Raw genomic sequence first — 21,873 nt, forward strand, 5'->3', positions numbered from 1 at the left:
GAAACCTTGTATGCTGTTGAGTTCTTCCAACTCTGTTTGAGACAGCGTGTTAAAAACCAATAGTAAGGCACTTTTTCCATCAGTGAAGTTGAATACATGTTCTTATTTTGCACAGATGATGTTTATCTGTGGAATACTTCCAGTAAAGCATCACATCAAAAGTAGGATTAACCTGTTATTTCCATGAAGAGATATATAATGTGACCTAAAGAAAGGCTGTACGTATATATAGGTATCGGTGAATATCAGAAGTCTAGTGTTGGACAATATCAGATATCGGCAAAAGGCTAATATTTAACATCTCTATAACCGTGGACAGGATAATCCACAATTTATTAAAGCTGAGGTACTCGAATAATTTTCTTTAATTAAAAAAAAGATTCTTATATATATATAGTATATCGTAAAAGTAATAATTTCTGAGAAAATTGTGCGTCTGCGTGCTGTCTGTGTCTTATAATTAAGTATTTCAGTTAATACAACCCTGGAAGACAAAAACTAGGCGGTTCCCCTCCAGCTCCAATCACAGGATTTAGAGAAAGGAGGGGTAAGCAGAGCCCATGAAGGAGCCTCCTCATTGGCTGCCGCGATATATAGTGAAGCGCGTGCACGGTGCAAACATGTTTTCAGTCTTGGACTAACTTTGGACGTTTTCCTTCTAGACAGGTCATCTAATGTTCCATTTTCCTATATTTTGTGTGTATCCTTTTGCATGGCAAAGCGTTGTTACCGGTAATGCATCAATCTCATTATTATTTTGTGAGTGAAAACGAGTTAACACTGGCCACGATTACATGGGAGCTTTAATTGCTCTTTAAAGCAGAATAAAAGTTTCCTCTTTAACCTGACCTTCTAAACAGTTCTAATGCTAATTTAATTCCGAATTAAACTTAAATCCGAATTAAGTGGCTGGTTTATTTTTATTTGTATTCCGAATTAAATAATTCCTCTTTCTTGTAAACACTTAACTTGTTTAAAGCCGCTTTAAGTTAATTCAGATCATTTTGCACTTGCGTGACTTGCGGCGATGCTGCGCTGGTGACAACATAATCCAAGATGGCGGCGGCCCGGACTCCAGCCGAGACTATTTATTAAGAGCCTTAAAAGACATAGACATAATGAAAAGAGTGGATGGACGGAAGCATAAACATGCAGACACACACAGACTTATTAAACACACACGGACCTCGGTAAACAGGGTGAACAGAACAGGCTTTACCGGACGGCTGGCACTGTGTTATTGTCGAGCTGCTGATTCAAAACTACAATCAAAATAAAACAGTTCTCATGTGGTTTTCTGTGTTATAGCCGACATAAAAATGTTTGTTGTAGGGATGTCCCAATCAGTGCCACAGTGCTGTAAAGTAAAGCCAGTAATGTGATTTTAGGAAGTTCACTTTTAATGCTTACTCTCCTCATTTAGTTTCACAGACTGAAATGTATGTTTTTCTTGATGAAAAGTAAGACAACTTCATTTTCTTGGCATTGCAGGTGCACAGCATGTAAAGTATTAGCTGCGCGCAGCGTTCCGAACGTTGTGTAATCAATATACCAGTACGGCGGTATATAAAAAATGTATATCATAATGAAAATATATACTGGAATTTGGTATGAACCGGTATATCGCCCACCCCTATAATGATAATAAATATACATATATATCCGAGTCCTGATCGGGAGATAACGTCTGATTCCGATGGAGTCTGAAACCACGTGATTTCCGATCACGTGATCGAATAGGGACATCCTTAGTTTGTTGTGTGTTTTTCCCGATAGACGTGATACGTCATGTTCACTCCCTGTCCAATCAGAGCCTTCCCAACTCCCAGACCTAAAGCAGAATTATCTAAAGCCGAATAAACCGGTTTTCCATGTAAACTAATTCCGAATTAAAAAACATCATGTAACCGTGCCCATTATGTTTCAAGCCTCTGATCTTTTAAAGTCAGATGTATTCAATTCAATTCAATTCAGCTTTAGTTATATAGCGCAAAATACAACAAAGTCATCTCAAAGCACTGAACAAAATATAAAGTCCATAGTAAAAAAGAAAGAACCCAACAAGATCCACATGACCAAGCTTTTAGTGACAGTGGGAAGAAAAAACTCCCTCTTTTTTATAGGAAGAAATCTCCAGTGGAACCAGGTTCAGAGGTGGCAGTCATCCGCTTCAACTGGTTGGGGTTAGTGAACAGAAGGGCAAACAATAGGATAGAACGATAGTCCATCCAAGATGTATGTATCTCTCTCTCTCGCTCTCTCTCTCTCTCTCTCCCTCCCTCCCTCTCTCACTCTCTTTCTGTGCTGACAGATGAGGACAGCCCTCTCAGGCACAAGCAAACCTCTTTTCTGACCTTAAAAAGGAAAAAGCTGAGGAACCATGGGGCTCTGAAACTGGTGAATGGTCTTTCACAGATAAGAAGGGCTTTTGTTGTGTAATAGAAAATAAATGTTACTCAGGAAAACTGAGCAGAAGTCTGGACAGAGACATCCCGTGCTGCAAAATAGTTGATTCATTTCATGTTGTTTAAGCACCAGAAACTAAACAAAGAGTACAAAGAGAGTTGGACAGAATACTTCACAAAGAAAACACAGTACATGAGAGATAACAATGAACCAGCGTTAACTCCTCTCACGTTTCTTATTTTTATCAAACCAAATTGTAAATTCCTGTAGTGTGACGTTATCACCTACTAATACAACACTAGTAATGAACTCACCATCTGCAGATCCTCAATCCGACTGTTGACCCCAGCCAGCATTTCCTTCCTCTCCTGTGGGGTTTCTGGACATGGGTAGAGAGAGGCACGGAACCTGGGCACATACATGTGTCATCAGTCTACTTATCCTCCTTCACTTGGACATTCAACTCTTTTAATACCTGACAGTGTATTAGGGTCACTCCTTGATTCAGATCAGCGACTGTAAGTGTTCAGTGAACACTGAACACTTCATTTTTGATAAGTCATAAATGTGTGTGGATGTGTGTGTGTAGAACAGTCTGAAGATGGGCTGTAGACACTTTGGTTTGGATTGATTTCATTTTTCCGCTTCCTCGACACTGACTTTTCAGGAACTTGGAAAGTATTTTGAACAAAAATTTGATAAAAGCTCATGATGTGACACGCACCCCTCACAGATTTTCTTCACCCTGTTCTTCAGCTGGTCTCCTTGGAAAAAGATGATGAACACAGACTTGTGCACTTGGTCTCCCTGTGAGGAGGAGGAGGAGGAGGAGGAGGTGTCAGAACACACAGAACTCTTTCATTCTGGACTTCCAAAATGCACATTGTAGCTCTTGTAGTTCTCTATAGTTTGCTTTGTAATGAATCATGTGAATGCTGTGTATGTGCTTACAGTGGTGGGGTCTTCCAGAGGGTCCTCAATCTCTGCCTTCCTTAAGAAGACATTACCTCTGCAGACCCTCCACAGCATCCTCTCAAAGGTGGGAATCCTCTCCCTGCTGATCACTCCGGCCACAAACCTGCACAGAGCACATGTTGGAGCAGCTTGACAGGCTTTGTTTCAGGCTACCAATATTCACAGTCTCAAAGAGAAAAATCTGTTTTACCCCAGTCTGAGCGGAGCCCCACGGCCCCCCTCATTGCCCTCCATCAGTGCTGACGACTCCTCCAGCAGGTTTGGATCCTCCATCTGTCAAAGAGAAAAACACATTGCATCTGTTGGCCAGAGGAACAATATGTATGTATTTTATTAAGTTGTGTATTTTATATCATACACATAGGAATGTGTATGAATTTTGTTTTGCTTCAAAGTAAAACAAAACGGTTTAAAATATTCCCTTGCTGTTATTTAAAACACTTAACACGGGAAACATTTAACCGAACAGTGAGCAAAAAAACCAAGGTACGTATTGAACCGTGGGCGGACCGTATTGTTGCATCTCTAGTGTACGCTAGTGCTCATTCAACAAAAAACAACTTCAACAGTTCTACTGACAGAGATCAATGGGAAAAAGAGTTTCAGCAGTGAAAAAGAACAAGCCTGTTTTATTACAGCCTGTAAATGCTATCACATTGTTACGAAACAAAAATGAATCTCACTCATTATTACCAAAAAATGTTTTTTTCTAGCTTATGCTGACCCGGTACACTAAATCTTTTCATTCCTCCTTCAACCATGGCATCTGCTCCAGGTCTTTATAAAACAACTCTGTTGTTCAAAAATGCTCCTCATTTAATGCATTCAGGATGAGAGAGAGGAGAAAAGCAAACCTCATCAAAGAACTGCTGTGTTCGATGAAGAATGTGTTTAAGCTCCGTCAGCTCCAGAAAATTCTTCTTCAAGGCCTCCTGATTCGTGTTGATCTCCTTCAGTTCATTCTCCAGCTTCTCAAAGGTGGCCTGACATAAAAAAGACAACAAATGTTTGTATTTGAGCTGGATTGTTAATGATAGATCTCACTGGTTACCTCTAGGTCAATCATGTCTCTGGGAAAGGGAACCTCAGGGTTCTCTCCTGTGTCCACTGTTGGGATGTTGGCTTTCTTGATCTCCTTCTCAACAAACCCTGTGCAGCAGAAAAGCACATGTTTATTAAGTAACAAAAAGTAAAATAGTGTGTGATTTCCCTGGTTTAATTCTATGGGACATGTGCATGATAAATGTATTTGTTTTTTTTACTCATTTTTATATTTTTTCCTTTGATGTATTTTTCTGTAATGTTTGTTTTTTGAAGTCAGTCAGTGTATTTTTGTATCTTTCCGTTTTCTTGTTGTGCTTTTTTTGTATAATTATTGTTGCAGTTGTAGTGTGATTCTAGAGTCATTTTGTGTATTTTTGTATCTTTCTTAGTGTAGTTTTGTGCATTTCTGCTGTCAATTTGTGTATAAATATTTAGTTTTGTGTATTTTGAGTCATTTTCATATTTTTGTTGTTGTTTGGTGTATTTTTCAGTCATACATGTTTTTTGAGTCATTTTGTGTGTTTTTGGAGCCTTTTTGTATATTTTTGTGCATTTCTGTTAAATATTGTTTAGTTTAAAAAAAATAATAATATTTTTTTGCTTTATTTTACTCATTTAGTATATTTTTATTCTTATTATAAATACTGTGTGTGTGTGTGCGTGTGTGTGTCTACCTCCATCTCCTCCGTGGGTTACCTCTCACACACGCACGCACGTCAGCTGGGCGCATGCACATAATCCGTCACAGGTTGTTGAGAGATAAAAAAGAGACCCGGAAGTACCACGAAAAGTAAACGTTTTGCAACACCAAAGTCGCAACTCTCTCTCTAAAATGGCTCTGTGTGCGTTCAGCATGTACATCCCGGTACTCTCACACGCATCAGCCGTGTGTGGGTGTGGGTGTGTGTGGAGTCCGTGACCCGTGATTCAAAGGAAGTTTGGGATCACGGGAATCATTTTAAATAACCATGAAATATTAAATAATCATGAATCATTTTTCTTTTTTAAACCCAAAAAATATTCGCTCCACACACACACACGCACGCACGCACACCTTTTTGGCTTTATAGATAGATAGATAGATAGATAGATTGAAAGAATGAGTACACGAGAAATACCAGGATGTATATTATAATATATTGGGACATTTTTTAAGCTCAAAATTAAACCTTTCCTTTTCAAAATAAAAGCATCTCTTCTTGTCTTCAATTAGTCTTTAACCCTTTTATAAATAGGGCTCTTGTTTTGAAGTTAACCTGATGTTTTGTCAGTAACACAATTGCGGGTCTCCGAAAATCTCCGAAATGTCGGCATGAAATGTGTTTCCGCGACTTTCATGAATCAAGTGACCACATGTTGATATTCTACTGGGTCACTTTCTCACTTAAAATGTTTTCAGAACTTTCAAAGGTGGAGAAACAATTGAGATATTTAGCCTCAGTGTGCTTCAGGTCGTAGATTCCAAATGCATCTTGGGAAACTTGAAAGTATACTTCAGTGGCAATGCTCATCATAATAATCATATATATAGTAGACAGTATATGCTCATTACTTGTGTTTCCAATACAGATTTTTGCAAAAAAAATGGCCATATTTCTAAAGTCTAGACAAAGTATAATTGTGCTTTGAATATGTTTGAACATTTTGGAGCCTCGTAACTCCTGTGAAATCTCATCCAGTGAGACTTTGCTGCAGGAAGATGGACGATCAGAACCTCCTTATAACACTCCACATTCCTTTGTTGTTTTCTGTCTAATGTGGCACTAATCATTTTTAAGTCTAATGCTAAGAAATGTCTAGAGATGTGGTCATGTGATCAGGTACGTTACGTTCTGTCACGTCAAATAGCGTAAAAAGTGTCTCCGTTGCGCTTTTGTGATACATCTGGAAAAACCTCTTTGTGAAAGCATCAAAACCTTTTAGCGATAAATGAGTGTTGTTTCAAAATTCCGGTGTTTCCATTACCAGTTTTTATTGCACAATTTAGATTTTGCACATTTCCAAGGGTAATGGGAACAGACCTATTGACTGTGTAGTACTTTAGTATGCAATCTTTTACTCACTCAGTTTCCTGTCCATCTCCTCACACCTTCTCACTTCATTGACAAATTTGCGCTGGAACACGTTCACATCTGGATTTAACTGAGTATAAAAACATCAACAACGAAAAAAAGTTAGAGTCACTTACCTCCAGTAGCTGTGTGTGATGCGATATGAAACATTTACTGAGGTCAACATGTCATCACTCCAATGATTTGACTTGAATCTTCCTTGATTAAATCTAATAATAAAATGATTTGTACTCCTTAAAGTTGAATTAAAAACACTCACGTCTCTGAACTGGACCATTCCCAGTTCTCCCAGCTCGCTGACACAGCAATAGGCGGCCTCAGACTGGAGAAAAAGCTGTGCCAGGGTCATCTCCTCACTCCGAAACAGTTCCCCCATGGTGAGTGCAGCCGAGTGCTTTAGCTACACTAAGGAACTGCGTAAAGAACAGAAACACACGAACTCAGATGTTTATTTCCAACACAAAGGCAGAGCAGCAGTCGCTTTTTATAAAGTGATGTAGGCCTGGGCGATTTGGACCAAAACTCATATCTCAATAATTTTACTCCAAATTGCAATATACGATTGAAATGTTGATAATTTTAACTCAATGAAGTCTTTCTGGGTTAAATTTGCTGATGCAAAATGCCACATATGCATGAGGGGTGGGAACCTCTGGGTACCTCACGATACGATACGCAATACAAAGCTCACGATAACAATTATCTCACAATATGGCGATACTCCGATTATCGATATATCGGTCAGAAATCAATCTATGATCATCTATGACATAACAAGAAAAAAAAAGATTAAGTGAAAAAATAAAATTTCTATTTTATATTTCTGAAAGACAATAAATTGAAAAAGTGTCCTATGAACAGTGACACTATTTTAGTGCAACTTTTCTGTAAATAAGTGTCAACATACCAATGTAAGCACTATTAGAGATACTTATTAGTTATAACATTTATAATTAGATTTAAATGTAACATTTATAATTAGATTTAAATGTAACATTTATAATTAGATTTAAATGTAACATTTATAATTAGATTTAAATGTAACATTTATAATTAGATTTAAATGTAACATTTATAATTAGATTTAAATGTAACATTTATAATTAGATTTAAATGTAACATTTATAATTAGATTTAAATGTAACATTTATAATTAGATTTAAATGTAACATTTATAATTAGATTTAAATGTAACATTTATAATTAGATTTAAATGTAACATTTATAATTAGATTTAAATGTAACATTTATAATTAGATTTAAATGTAACATTTATAATTAGATTTAAATGTAACATTTATAATTAGATTTAAATGTAACATTTATAATTAGATTTAAATGTAACATTTATAATTAGATTTAAATGTAACATTTATAATTAGATTTAAATGTAACATTTATAATTAGATTTAAATGTAACATTTATAATTAGATTTAAATGTAACATTTATAATTAGATTTAAATGTAACATTTATAATTAGATTTAAAAAAGATTTAAATGTAACATTTATAATTAGATTTAAAAAAGATTTAATTATATAATTAGATATAAATGTTACATTTAAATCTAATTATAAATGTTACATTTAAATCTAATTATAAATGTTACATTTAAATCTAATTATAAATGTTACATTTAAATCTAATTATAAATGTTACATTTAAATCTAATTATAAATTTTACATTTAAATCTAATTATAAATGTTACATTTTAATCTAAATGCAAAATTTTAAGAAATGTAGATGACCAGGTGACTGGATGTGCGCAGCACGTACATGCACACATGAGCTGGTGGGCGGGTCTGTCAGTCATCTTACAGCAAAAGAGGACAGTGGCTGACTTTATGATCGACTTTAAAGGTGCGTTCACACCGAACGTGAGTGAAGCAACTCATTTACATTCAAGAAGATGACCATAATGGCCCTGTAAACAGTCCCGACCTGAGAGTCGCTGAAAGAATTCCTTATTATTTACTTTAATCACCTCCTTCAACAATAGTTTTGAAATGAGCTTCTAATTTGGTTTATTACTCCAAATCTGTGATCATCATATTACATATTGTTAAAAATCTAATGATCTCTTAGCTATTCTCCAAATACATCACTGTATTGTATAAACAATGAGGAAGTTTGATCCAGCTGAATGAGGTGGGCGCCATCCTGAGCTCAGGGGTACCGCCTCTCTCCTCTGACACTGGATTTCTACTGAATGGGTATCTGTGTCCATGGAGAGGAGCAGAAGGAAATCCACTTGTCCCGCCCTGTGGATCTTCCACTTTTGTGGAGATTATTGTAATTCAACAATGGATAAGGTCCATATATCTATGTGAAATAGGATCCACTGCCGCCCGGTCCAGGGTGTAGCGCCTGAAGAAAGCTGGAGATAGGCAGCAGCAGATCCACCTAGGACACAGAGTGTTTTATTTTGAAAATAAACCGGTTATTTTTTTTATGTGTCTGTGCACTAGTTCATGTCCTACACGGGCTGATCTTTGTTGAATTTATGCAGCACAGCCTTGGAGTCCGGCAAAAATAGAAGGGCTGTTCCAGAAGGCTCTGGTGGGATGAAGCAGTTACACATGTGGGGGAAATTGGCAAATTGACTTTAATGGAAATCTATCAGCTCTGTCACTGTTACGCAGCAGTTACAGAACCGCTGGAAATTGGGGGTGAGAACACACCCTCTGATCACACCTTGAATAATTTACACAACTAGGCCTCAAGAAGCGCTGTGCGGGCTGCCCTGTACACTCTCTGGTTTCTCGTAAACAATTCAATTGTGTATCACATCATGTGTTTTAGTAACTAAATAAGCAATATCCACCCTGCTTCTTTTAAAACTTGGGCTGCCTCTAAGTTTTTTCTAATTCAAAGGAGATTAATGATGCAACATGAGATTATGATAATAAGGCACTGTTGTTTTGAAAGTGAATATTTTACATTACGGAGTCTGTGGTTTTTGGGGCGCAGAGTGTAAAGTTGCGCATGCTAAAATAAATAGCAACTTTCCGCAACAATTACTTTTGACCAGATTTACAGAAACATTTGTGAAATTTGTGATTTTTTTTCTTGTAAAAATGTAATGTCAATGTTAAAGCTGCAGTTTGTTTTTTTTGGTTTTATTTGTTCAAAAATCCAGAATCATCTATTTATATTGTATTTAGTGCTGCACCGATTGCAATTTTCTGGCCAATCACTGATTTTTTTAAAAGCCTGACCTTCCAATTTCCATTTTTGCCAATTCCAATTTTCTTTTTCTTTTTTTTTTTAAAGAGCATACATCTTGAATATTCCAATCTTATTTTATTGTAAAACATTGAACAATATCCACAAAACAATACAAACTTGTTGTTTTAACTGCACATGAGGAAGTTATCTCAAATATAAATTAAAAGTTTAGAACATTGTTGTCCAACAGGTTACACTGCAGATCTGTTTTCAGCTCTTTGACTAAAATCAAGTGTACAGCAGTATTTTGGTTTTACAAATAAAGAAAATCACAAGGTTTGGGGTAGATGCTTTGAGTTTTAAGGTTTCCTTGTAGTGCAAAAATTAAAAAAAAAGTCCAAATGCAGCAGCTTTGCAGATATTTAAATGTATAAATATCAATCTAAAAATAATCTACAACAGTTTACAAGATAAAAACTCCTAAAAGTCAAATTATTCTACAAAAATAATGAAGTGCATCATGTGTAAAATCTTCATAAGTCAATGTGTAATGACAATAAACATGACACAGGTTAGTTGTTCTCACACTTATTACAGTCACTTGTTCATTAGTGGAAGCTTTTTATTCATGTCCAAATCCATGAACTCCATCGTTTTCTTCATAGCATCTTTGCTCTTTTCACTGCTCATAAGTACTAACAGCACTCCACTGCTGTTTGCTCCGTTAGCTTTAGCATTAGCTTGATTTCTAGCTTCAAATGCTCCACACTCAGCAGTGTGGTGGTGTCTTAGTGAGTGAGGCAGCGTTTTGTTTGCAGCTCCACCAGGACTTATTTCCGCGTTACAGGAATTACAAATTGCGATCATTTGCTCTCTTTTTTTGTACTACTGCAGAACTGCGGACTAAGCTAACCGTGCTCCAGGTGACTGGATGTGCGCAGCACGTACATGCACACATGAGCTGGTGGGCGGGTCTGTCAGTCATCTTACAGCAAAAGAGGACAGTGGCTGACTTTATGATCGACTTTAAAGGTGCGTTCACACCGAACGTGAGTGAAGCAACTCATTTACATTCAAATCAATGTCAGCCGATTGCCGATCCCCCAAAAGAAGAGGAAAAGGAAGACAGAGGTGGCGAAGCAACAGAATAAAGGCACAGACGTGTTCAGGAGGAACGCTGTCCACGGAGTCTGTGTGTGCAGCGAACTGCAATCGATCCGCTTTCAATCAGCGCAGTCCGCCCCGAGTCAGAGAGAGTGACAACAGACGAAATAAATAGTTTATTAAAAATTATCTAATGTGGAAAGACCCAATTCATCTGCAGTGTTGACGGAGTGTGTCTGCTCTGATCAGCTAGGATCGGCTGCTTGTGTTTGAGCAGCAGCTGTGACTCTGACCCGCTTACTGTCCTCACAGCAGTGAGTGCAGATAAGTGCTCTAAAACATCAGAAAACTCTCCAATAGCACAAGATAAAGTCCCTACATTTGTTACTAGTCTCTATGGAGAAAACAGTCGCAAAGAGTTCCACAGTGTGCGCGTGCACGCAGAGTTTCGTTCAGGAGAGGAGGGGGGAGCGTGGAGCGCCTCACGATTCTACATACCCCAGCTTTAAATCTAATTATAAATGTTACATTTAAATCTAATTATAAATGTTACATTTAAATCTAATTATAAATGTTACATTTAAATCTAATTATAAATGTTACATTTAAATCTAATTATAAATGTTACATTTAAATCTAATTATAAATGTTACATTTAAATCTAATTATAAATGTTACATTTAAATCTAATTATATTACTAAATGTTACATTTAAATCTAATTATAAATGTTACATTTAAATGTAATTATAAATGTTACATTTAAATGTAATTATAAATGTTACATTTAAATGTAATTATAAATGTTACATTTAAATGTAATTATAAATGTTACATTTAAATGTAATTATAAATGTTACATTTAAATCTAATTATAAATGTTACATTTAAATCTTTTTTAAATCTAATTATAAATGTTACATTTAAATCTAATTATAAATGTTACATTTAAATGTAATTATAAATGTTACATTTAAATCTTTTTTAAATCTAATTATAAATGTTACATTTAAATGTAATTATAAATGTTACATTTAAATCTAATTATCAATGTTACATTTTAATCTAAATGCAAAATTTTAAGAAATGTAGATATCAGTGTTTTACTGCACTGCCTTTTAATGTGACTGTAATTTAAGCATCAGTCGCTGAATGACAGAATGACGCACATGATGGATAAATAAAGCCCTGAGGCCTACAGAGAACAGCTCTGCCCTTCACGGATCAAGGTCGCCATTACTGCTGCGGTTCTAGGCTCCATCTTATCGGATCCCCTCCCTGTTCCGGGTGTTCCCTCCTCATAGGAGCAGAACAAATAGCTTTAACCGCCTCCGGCACAGGTAAGAGACGGGAACAGGCCGACCAGCGGTCCTCACGGGCCGTTTATGAATGAACAAAACCCGGTTTCACCTGAAATCCCGCACCGCGTCGGCCTAACAAGCGCTGGTCCGCGGTGTGTCCACTCACAGGCTGGTTCTGTCCGTCCTCCGGCCCAAGGATGAAAGATGGCTGATGGCTGATGACTGAGGGAAGAAGGATGCTGCGGTCCACAGAGTGACGTCAATTTCACGTTAGTGCACAACATGAAGGCATCCGGTTTACTTCAAAAATAAAAGCAGTGAAAGACAATATTTGCAAATAGAATTATCACGAAAAGATTAACTTAGAAATTATCTGGAAATTTATTTATTTTATCGTTTCAATTAGTTTTAATAATTCAAAAACACATAGAAATTACGGACGGGTATTAGGTCCAACTTTGATGGAGAAAATAATTTTGGGCTAATCAAATATAAAGTCAAAATGCTGGGATTAAAGTCGAAATGTGGAATGTGTATTGATGAATGCGTTAAGCATACTCCAAAGTTGGGTTAAATAACAAAATAGATTCTTTCTCTTTTAGCTCAAAAACAATTTCTTTAAGGACTTTAAGAGATATTGCCAAAAGTAATCTGTTCAGAAGGAAAAAAACAGTCAAGTTTGGAAGAGGAGCATTCAGTCCATCTGTGGCTATTGAGGAGCTACGGAAACAGATTAGGGTCAGTTCAGTTTTGACGGAGACTGTTGTCGTATATAGTGAATTGGCCCTAGTCAGCTTCCGTAGATTTGACTTTAATAGCAAACCTTCAACTTTAATCTCGATATTGTGTTTTGAGTGTCTTTTAAAAAATGTTACTTCAATCTTGACATTTAAACTTTACTCTCGACATTTAGACTTAATTCTTCATTTGTCCAAAATAATTTTGTCCATCAAAATTGGCCCTAATCTGCTTCTGAATAAAATAAGTATTAGATCCTTGTACAGATTACAATAACAATTTGTAGGCCTGCTCCGATAATGAACTTATTTACTGGAGTATAACATTACCAGTTCAAACTTTTGCCCCTTTCTGATTAATTCAACTTGAGGTGAAAATACCTTTGTTATTGTCCTTTTTTCGACTTTGTAGCTGACATTGGACACCACAGCCAGAGCAATGCCTGTCTAGCTACAGTGTTAAAGCTGTAATGGAAATGTAGCCTATATAACAGAAAGTGTGTTCATGTATTATCAATAAAAAAATGTGTACATATTTATGTAAAACACACACACACATTTAAAGTACTTTTTAAGATTAATTTATACCTGAAAATCATCAATCCATGAGGAGCAGCCATGTTGGTATGATGTGACATCAAGTCTTTCCAAATTTCTCTGATTTTACTCTTTATTTAGATGTTTTTTAGTGCTATTGTCAACATTTTCTTTAATATTTTGTCATCATTATGGACAACACAAGGACAGGTAACCTTTTAAAAGGATCCTCCACTGTTTTTACAAATGTGGCCTAATACCTTTAAAATGTCCATATTAGAAGATGTATGCCTAACAAAACACTTTATTTAGGACCATATTTATTTTATTAACTTTTAAAAATAGAACTAATTTACCATTTTAAAGGCTATATTCTGCCATCTTGTAATCACATCCTTGAAGATCTCACACAGCCCCAGTAAAACTCCCATTGTTTTCTATTGCAGTGCTTTTTAGATCATTTAGCAGCTTTTTCGGTTAAAAAGCAAACTTGCTGCTTTTGGTTGCTCTAAAAACCAGGAAAAGTTAAAGATGTCAATGTAACCCTCTTATGTTTATGGAAAGAGGATTGTTACAAGCCAAAAGAGTTGTGTCATGTGTCACTCCAGTAGAAAACAATGGGCTGTTTTACAAGCAGTGGGGCCTTATTACATCATCAATCACATGATTTCAAGATAGCGGAACACAGATTATAAAACGATAAAAAACAGTCCTATTTTTAAAAGTGAATAAATTGTATATGGTGCAAAATGACGTGTTTTGGTACTCATAGATCTTCTAATAAGCAAAGGACATTTCAAAGGTTTTAGGCCACATTTGTAAAAACAGTGGAGGATCCCTTTATTAAGGCCAAGTTAAATGAGATGTGACAAACTAAACTGTTTAGTTAGGTTAGGTTTAGCTTATTGATGATAATTTGAGTTGTAAACATAGACACACACCTATTGTCTGACTTCACCATCCCACAGTGTTCCCAAACAGAGACCTTGTTGAGCAGAACCGTTCAGTGTGTTTCTGTTATATTAAAACTGTTCAGTACGCACCCATCCCAAACAAATGAACGACCAGTAGTGAAACCAATTCCCTCTGGACACACATCACTGAATGAGACACAACACTGCTGTCATGTGAATGCTAGGGCAGTGGTGGCCTAGTGGTTAAGGAAGCAAGCTTGTAATTGGAGGGTTGCCGGTTTGAATCTCATCACTGTGCCATCACTGTGCGATGCAAGTCTTTTAACCCTAACTGTTCCCCGGGTGTTACACCATGGCAGCCCACTGCGACCCCTCGGGGAAAATGGGTTAAGTGATTAATAAAGGATACATTATTTTTTTTATTAAAAGTCAGATCTTCTCCACAGATTATTTTTACACCAGAAAGGAGAGCAGAAATAATATCTGTAATAAAAGTACATATAAACCAAATACCACCAAAGAGTTATGTTTGACACCAGCAACCACTATTTGTAAATAGGCTACACAGATGTTTAAAGAGTTGGCTATTAGCACAAGTCTAAACAGTAGAGTCGTGGCAGAATACGACCTCATGCCTCTTGGCCTCAGCTCGACGCTGTGCACAGTTTAAACCAGGACAATGGCAGGCTGCCAGGGGACATTTTTGTGTGAGTGTAGCTCCCATAATGTTCATAAATTACTGTGGCAGGCATGTATGAGAAACAGCTCTCAAAGGGGGTTTTGACCTCACTCTGGGATGGCATGTGCTTTTTACAACATGAAGGCTTTACATTATTTCTGTCTCAAAATTAAGATTGTTTCATATAGGAAAATAAAAAGCACATGCCATCCCAGTAAAATAATAAAGCTGCTATTATTGATAGAGACTGACAATGATACTGAAACAGTTTTTATCCAAATGTTCTCCTGTACCTTTCAGCAGGTATTTGTAACATGTTTTTTCAGGTTATGTGTCATGAGATGAATATATTGGTAATGGTCATGTTGTATCTTCAAGCAGTCCTTCTCAAATAGTGGGGTGGAGGTTAACAGAAAACAATTGAGAAGCACTGCCTTAACTAATGCCACGCTTACATCTAAAGACTTTGAACAGATTTGGAGAAGACTGTTGAAGAACTATGGTACACATCTGTCAGTCGATAAAGTTTCTACAAAGACTAGTCTGTGAGACTTGCAGCTTTACCATTTCAAGACCTGGGGATGATATTTTTTTCTTTTCTTTGTTTTTAACAATTGTTTCCCTTCATGTAATTATTTTCTTCACTTCCAGTCAGTCACATTCAGATATCACAACCACCAGAAAAGTGTGGATGATACTGCTTACATTTGACAGTTGAGTCTTTTATGCTTCTATGCTGCTTTTATGTCATTTGGCCAAATGTGTATATTACATATATTTTATATGAATTTTGATCAATGGTGCTGATGATGGGATGATCATATTTTTTTAATTTCTGAAAATAACAAGTTGCCTTCAGAAACACTTTTTGGTAAACTGGGCGAACTGCTCCTTCCATCCTGAGAGGAGTCAAGCGTTATGTATTCAGAAAAAGAAACAATCAGACCTCTTTCCATTCAGAACTCTGTAGCAGCTATAATTCTGCAAAAACTCTGACCAATCCCTGCCATTCAGTCTGAATGGAAAGAACCAATCAGATGCCTTCATGCCTCATCCTACCAATGCCACCTTCTGTCCCTCGTTTTTTTTTTTTTTTTTTTCTCTACTTGTCTGCGCATTGTCAATGGTCAACACTGTCCCTCGTTTCTTCTGCGTGCACACTCATCAGTTGACATAGTTGCTGGATATGAGGATGCAAAGGGCTGTTGAAAATAATTGTTTTCACGATTATTAGATGGACGATTCTGCATCGATGCGTCCTTATTTTGTGTTCGCTGCAGGACAATAAAGTTGTGAAGTAAAAACAAAACCACAGCGTCCCATTGTATTGTGGGAAAACGAGTCCAGCACAGTATGGAGGGAGCCAAAAATGGAGAGAAAGTCATTTAAAGTGTACGTAGTATTGGCCAATATCTGCTTTAAAATCCGTTAATTGATATCGGCCATTCCGAAACAATACTGGATAGATATATCAGTTCCATGAACCAGCTTCCTTCCTTGATCAACCCAAAGTCATCATATACGTAAACGCCTTATCGTCCGACAGCCCGTGTAGGCGGGACTAAGGGCTGCCATCTTGTGTGTGCGGAGCAGATTGCAAGAGTGTTTGGTTCAAGACAATCAACAATCTTAAAGGGGCAGTATTGAGAAAAAATCACTTTACAATGGTTCTGCTAGAGTGATATACATTCTTTTAGCCTCATTCAGGAAGCCAAAGTTGATAAAGTTCTGTTTCCTCCCTTCCTTTCTATTCCACATTTTGTAAAAAAAGTGACCTCTAAAGGCTGTTTTATGCTTGATGCATCAACGTGCTGCGCGAATGAGACGCACGAAATCCACATGAAACAACGCATGTTGCATTTATACTTTGTGCGGCTTCCACTACCAAACTGCAGGGGCAGTGTATTAAAAACACGCCAACCACGGTACAAAAGTACAGTAGAAGAAGTAGCCGTTGTTTACAACATGGCCGTGACGGCTCGACTGCGTCTACTTCTCGTATTTCTCCTCGAAGAAGAGGAAATGTGTTGTTGTTTGTTACTACTGAGACGGAAAAGAAAGCGAAGGTGGTCGACTCGTCCTTTAAATCGTAGGAGCCAACCTTCCAGGAACTACAGCCCCTGTACCACATGTGTTCCTGGCTGATGCTGCATTTCCTCTTCAACAAAACCTGATGCGGCAATTTCCAGGTATACTGTATATCTATTGGTGATCATGTCAAAAACATTTTTGTATGTCAACCGTTAACACATAATAGATCCTTTTTTTTCAACATGGTTTTCTCTCTTTCTATCTGTACTGTGTAAAACCTGAACATTGGCAAAACATTATTTTTTTATAGTGTTTGTAGAGTTGTATATTCTCTCAGCAAAGCACTCTCGGCTCAAAATGATCTCAGGTCATTGTTCCTGACACCCCAGGTACTTGTTCCCTGGCAGGAGAATGTAATCAGAAGGTATGCTAAACAGGAATGAATAAAATACAGGACTGCAGTGAATTTAAAATACAAAACTGTTTTTATTGCAACACACTAACAAAAGAAATAAAATATACTAAAAAATTGCACTTCTTTGTGACCTCTATTCTATATTCTCATACAGCACTTGGTAGATTGTATGTTTGACTGACTCAACTTTGTGTGCTGGGATGGATTCCAGCATGTCAGCAATAACACAGCCAAACCTTGTGTGTGCTGTGTCCTTAATGGTGGCTCCCACTTTCTCAATATCTACTAATATATTTTCAAGCAGGTCAGCATCTCTCCTCTTCAACTCTGGTCCTGGCGACACTCCTTGAGGAACTCCTTTTACCTGAGTAGTACGGCAGAAGTGATCAGAATCAGAAAAAACTTCATTTATCCCAGAGTGGTAATTAGGAAGGCACTGAGCAGCATATAAATAAACAATAATAATAATGAAACAACAATATATATATATGTATATATATATGTATGTGTGTACATGTAACTAACTCTGTCACTCCTCAGCAGAGATCTGCTGCTGCTGCAGCTAACGGGGCTGTTTCCACATTCTTAAAGAGACAGTGTCTTAACTGTGATTTACTTTAAAAACAACTTTCAGCAACTCAGAGCTGCCCTGAAAAAGCAACACTACATAATTTAATCAAATTTTATCCTTAATGAAGAAAAAAGTCAAAAGTGACACACAATGTTGTTAATTGTGCTGCTAGTGATTAATAAAAGGGTCTTTGCGGCTCCACTGACTTTGACCCATTATTGTTTTTTTTGTAAAACTATTGGTAAAAGGTTTATATTATATTTATATTATATTATATTGCCTATTGCCATTTTGAGGAAAAATATAGAGATATTAATCCATATCACCCAGGCTTAATGTAACCAAACCAGTAACATTTTATCTTGTAAAGGATTTTATTGTCTAAACTGTGTGAAATGAGGCGTTCAAACACTGCTTAAAGTAGGATTATATTAACATCCGTGTTAACTCAATAACAAATAGAAATCACTAGACTGATATGCTGCCTTGTTATGTAGCAAGTTATGCTAATGCTAATGCTACACTACTTTAGTTAAACACAGTAAAAAGATTGTGTAACTATAAGAACATGTCAGCCTTTTTGTTTGATATTAATTGTACTTGGGGCCAGTTTGATAAATTGCTTACATACAATTTAAAAAAATATTTGAAAATTACCTTGTCTTAAATGATCTTTTATTCCTTTTTTCCATTTAGGATGATGATTTTAAGTATCGCCCTAAGGTTTGTTTTATTGGTAAATGACTTTAAAATAGTCTAAATAATTTGAATGAAAAAAAAAATTGTATTGTTCTTATGATTATTTTTGTATGTAATAGTGAATAGTGTATTTCTATGAACATTGAGTCTGCTGCTAAGACATTCATTCAATCAAAAATCATGTTTTTTACATGATTATCTTTTTAATGACCTCCTTTCTGTTACAGACAAGGAGAGCTGAGGTAAAGGTAGCACTGCCTTGGGTCACAGTGTTTTAAGTGGGAGCCCCCTACCTCTGTCATCAAGGCATCAAAATCTGTGACAAACACCTACAACATGAGACATGTCCCCAGCTAAATGATGGAGAGATGGTTGAAATGAAATATTGACAAATAAATGTATTTTGTCAAAATTCTTGTTTGTTTTCATTTCTAATTTCTGGTTAATTAAAACTAGCATTAGGAGGCCACAGTGCAGGGAGAGCCGCTAGCATGGAGGTGAGGACATCAGTCTGAAGGTATAAATCAACGTTAAAACAGGCCAAAGCCATGTTGAAAAAGGACACATTTTTTTCGCCGGAACACATCATGTCACTAAAGTCTCACTCTTGTCATTTTCTGAAACTTGGCAGCCCTGATCCAGTATGTAGATAATCCAAAGCGCAGCACAAGTGCTCAGTTTCATTTTTAGCAGCCGTTATATTGCCTCATATTGCCTTTGACATGATCTGACGTGTTTGTGACCCAATGCAATGCAGCGGTTGGACAAAACAATACATAAATAACCTTAAATGGACTATTCCTGATTAGAAGTGGTGACTATGACAAGAAAGTGACTTAGCAGCTTAATACTCCGGTGAGTGTTTGAAACAGCTCACTCAGATGACAGTTTTACTCCGCTGCTGCTGCTGTCGCACACACACCCTGAAGTAGCATTTGTCGCACTCACAATTAATCACAATAGCCACTTATACTGTATAGCCATGTGTTTTACGGTAATGTGCAGTGTTTGGATAGCAACAGACAACCACTATGGTAATCAACTACTGGAATCATACACACCAAACACAGACGCAGTCCAATATTAGTGTAAGCCAAGCCTTCTCTAAGAGCGAGGCAAAGAGGTTGTCTACAGACACGCCCACTCATGCATATGCATGAAGGCCCCGAAATGACCCGATTTCAGAACTGCTCGGAAAGTGACCTTTCAGAGGGCTAAAACTCTGTAAAACAGGCAAGTCTGGGAAAAATGTTGTTGGGGTTCTTAGAACAATTGGAGATGGGTGAAAAATAGCACAATACTGGACCTTTATAGTAGAATTATTCACTGGATTCATCAATTTCTAAATGGTTTGATATTTTCCTCATATATAGTTGTGACACAGAATTCTTGGATTTTGTGAAAATGCAGTTTTTACTAGTCAAATGCAAAATGTAAGTAGTGAGTAAGTGTTTTAAATAGGATTTTCTGCAAGTATCTTCATTGTTTGGTTTGGAATGGTTACTGATGTTACATCATTTTATTAGCTTCTGATCACAGTGACCTTCTGTTTATAAATAATGATTGTGGAAACAGGACTAGCTGCTTTTTGTCTACAAAAAATCCTTTTGGCTTTACCCTAATAACCAGAGGTTTAGAATGCTGATATATCAGTAGAAGTACTGTTTTAATTTAATTAGCTCACTTAAATTTTACTCAAAGTAAAAGCTACCAGTTACATTCACCCCCCACATTATTTTTTGGTAATAAATCTTGCCACGGTTCCCTTGCATACAGTAAACATCCATCCATTCTTTTTCTGACCTGCTTGTTACTGTTTTCAGGGTCGCGGGGCTCTGCTGGTGCCTATCTCCAGCTCTCAAGGTGTTAATACAGTAAACATCTCATCAAGAAATGTAAAAAGGAAAAGATGAAATCTTGCACATTTGGAACTTAATTTATTTTCCACATAGGCATCTGTATGAAATAAAAGATTTGTCAAAATCTACAATTCTTTTTTTTTTTTAATAAAATAACACCAATTAATTCAATTCAAAATATAAAAAAATTCAGCACAGCGTTTTGTGTAAATTCTAATGAATTGCATTATGATACTGTTGACTTTCCTATGTTTAAATGCAAATATGTCAGAAAGATTCAATTCAGTTCAATTCAACTTTATTTATATAGTCCAAATTACAACAAAGTCATCTCAAAGCAATTAACAAAAAAAGAAGTCCATAGTAAGACAGAAAGAACCCAACAAGATCCACATGAACAAGCATTTAGCAACAGTGGAAAGAAAAAAAACTCCCTCTTTTTTATAGGAAGAAATCTCCAGTGGAACCAGGTTCAGAGGTGGCAGCCGCATCCGCTTCGACTGGTTGGGTTTGTGAACCGAAGGACAAACAGAACAGGATAGAAGGATAGTCCATCCGAGTGTTCCAGACTAGTTGAGCCGTGAGCCATCGATCAGGAACCACCAGCTCCAGCATCAAGACACCTGAAACAGAAAAGAGAGCGGAGGGCGAGGAGAAGGCACTGACTGCAGGAAAAACATGATACATTCGTTCCAAGTGGTTGGGTTAATATTAAGCGTCTTGCGGCATCCACCATGCTTGGAAATGCTACCACTACAAACAAGGTTTTGTCTTGTACTGGTTGCACGTATTGATATATGGGGTGGACATCAGTAAATAGTGTGAAGCAGTGTGAGCAGAATGATGGGTTATGCAAAGATGTAGCCTGGGATTTGCATCATCATCAGCCTCTCTCTCGTGGTGTTTTCTCGGGACTGTCTCCGATAATAATAATAATAATAATAATAATAATAATAATAATAATAATAATAATAATGATTGGATTTATATAGCGCTTTTTTCAAGGAGACTCAAAGCACCTCACAAAAATAATTATTGATTCACACCAATCATACTGGTGGTGGTAATCTACATTGTAGCAACAGCTGATCTGGCGCATACTGACAGAAGCGTGGCTCCCATTTTACACTTAAGGTTCACTTCAGTCCACATAAGCAGCAGTGAGGTTAGTTCTTCTAGTGATGGTCTGAGAAATGCACGGTGCATTACATTTGATCTGTTTGGTCAGCAGTGATGTGATGCATTTGATTGTTGTCTGGTCTAAAACTACTTTTTTATGCTACATTCATATATGATTAGGTTTAAAGTAATGTATTGTATTAATCCTTATCCCACTCTTCACATTTTAGTCAAAATATTT

General features: G+C 36.7%; 1 protein-coding gene across 7 annotated transcripts in view; it reads right to left on the reverse strand.

Moving 5' to 3' along the window:
• The window catches only part of atp6v0a1b (ATPase H+ transporting V0 subunit a1b), a 48,109-nt gene extending 35,764 nt beyond the window's left edge, over nt 1-12,345 (reverse strand). For 4 of the 7 annotated variants that reach the window (XM_028475822.1, XM_028475821.1, XM_028475820.1 and 1 more), the window contains exons 1-9: nt 12,181-12,339; nt 6,757-6,902; nt 6,489-6,567; nt 4,433-4,530; nt 4,236-4,364; nt 3,572-3,654; nt 3,358-3,484; nt 3,131-3,213; nt 2,721-2,814 (exon numbers count right to left, since the gene is read on the reverse strand). In XM_028475822.1, coding sequence (XP_028331623.1) covers nt 2,721-2,814; nt 3,131-3,213; nt 3,358-3,484; nt 3,572-3,654; nt 4,236-4,364; nt 4,433-4,530; nt 6,489-6,567; nt 6,757-6,873 — 810 coding nt within the window. In that variant the 5' untranslated portion in view covers nt 6,874-6,902; nt 12,181-12,339. Of the gene's footprint in view, nt 1-2,720; nt 2,815-3,130; nt 3,214-3,357; nt 3,485-3,571; nt 3,655-4,235; nt 4,365-4,432; nt 4,531-6,488; nt 6,568-6,756; nt 6,903-12,180 lie in introns of all 7 variants that reach the window. The other 3 variants (XM_028475816.1, XM_028475817.1, XM_028475818.1) reach the window with 3 other exon arrangements.
• Nucleotides 12,346-21,873: the final 9,528 nt, after the last annotated feature.

The sequence above is a fragment of the Gouania willdenowi genome, chromosome 19, assembly GCF_900634775.1.
Source record: "Gouania willdenowi chromosome 19, fGouWil2.1, whole genome shotgun sequence".
Lineage (NCBI taxonomy): Eukaryota > Metazoa > Chordata > Actinopteri > Blenniiformes > Gobiesocidae > Gouania > Gouania willdenowi.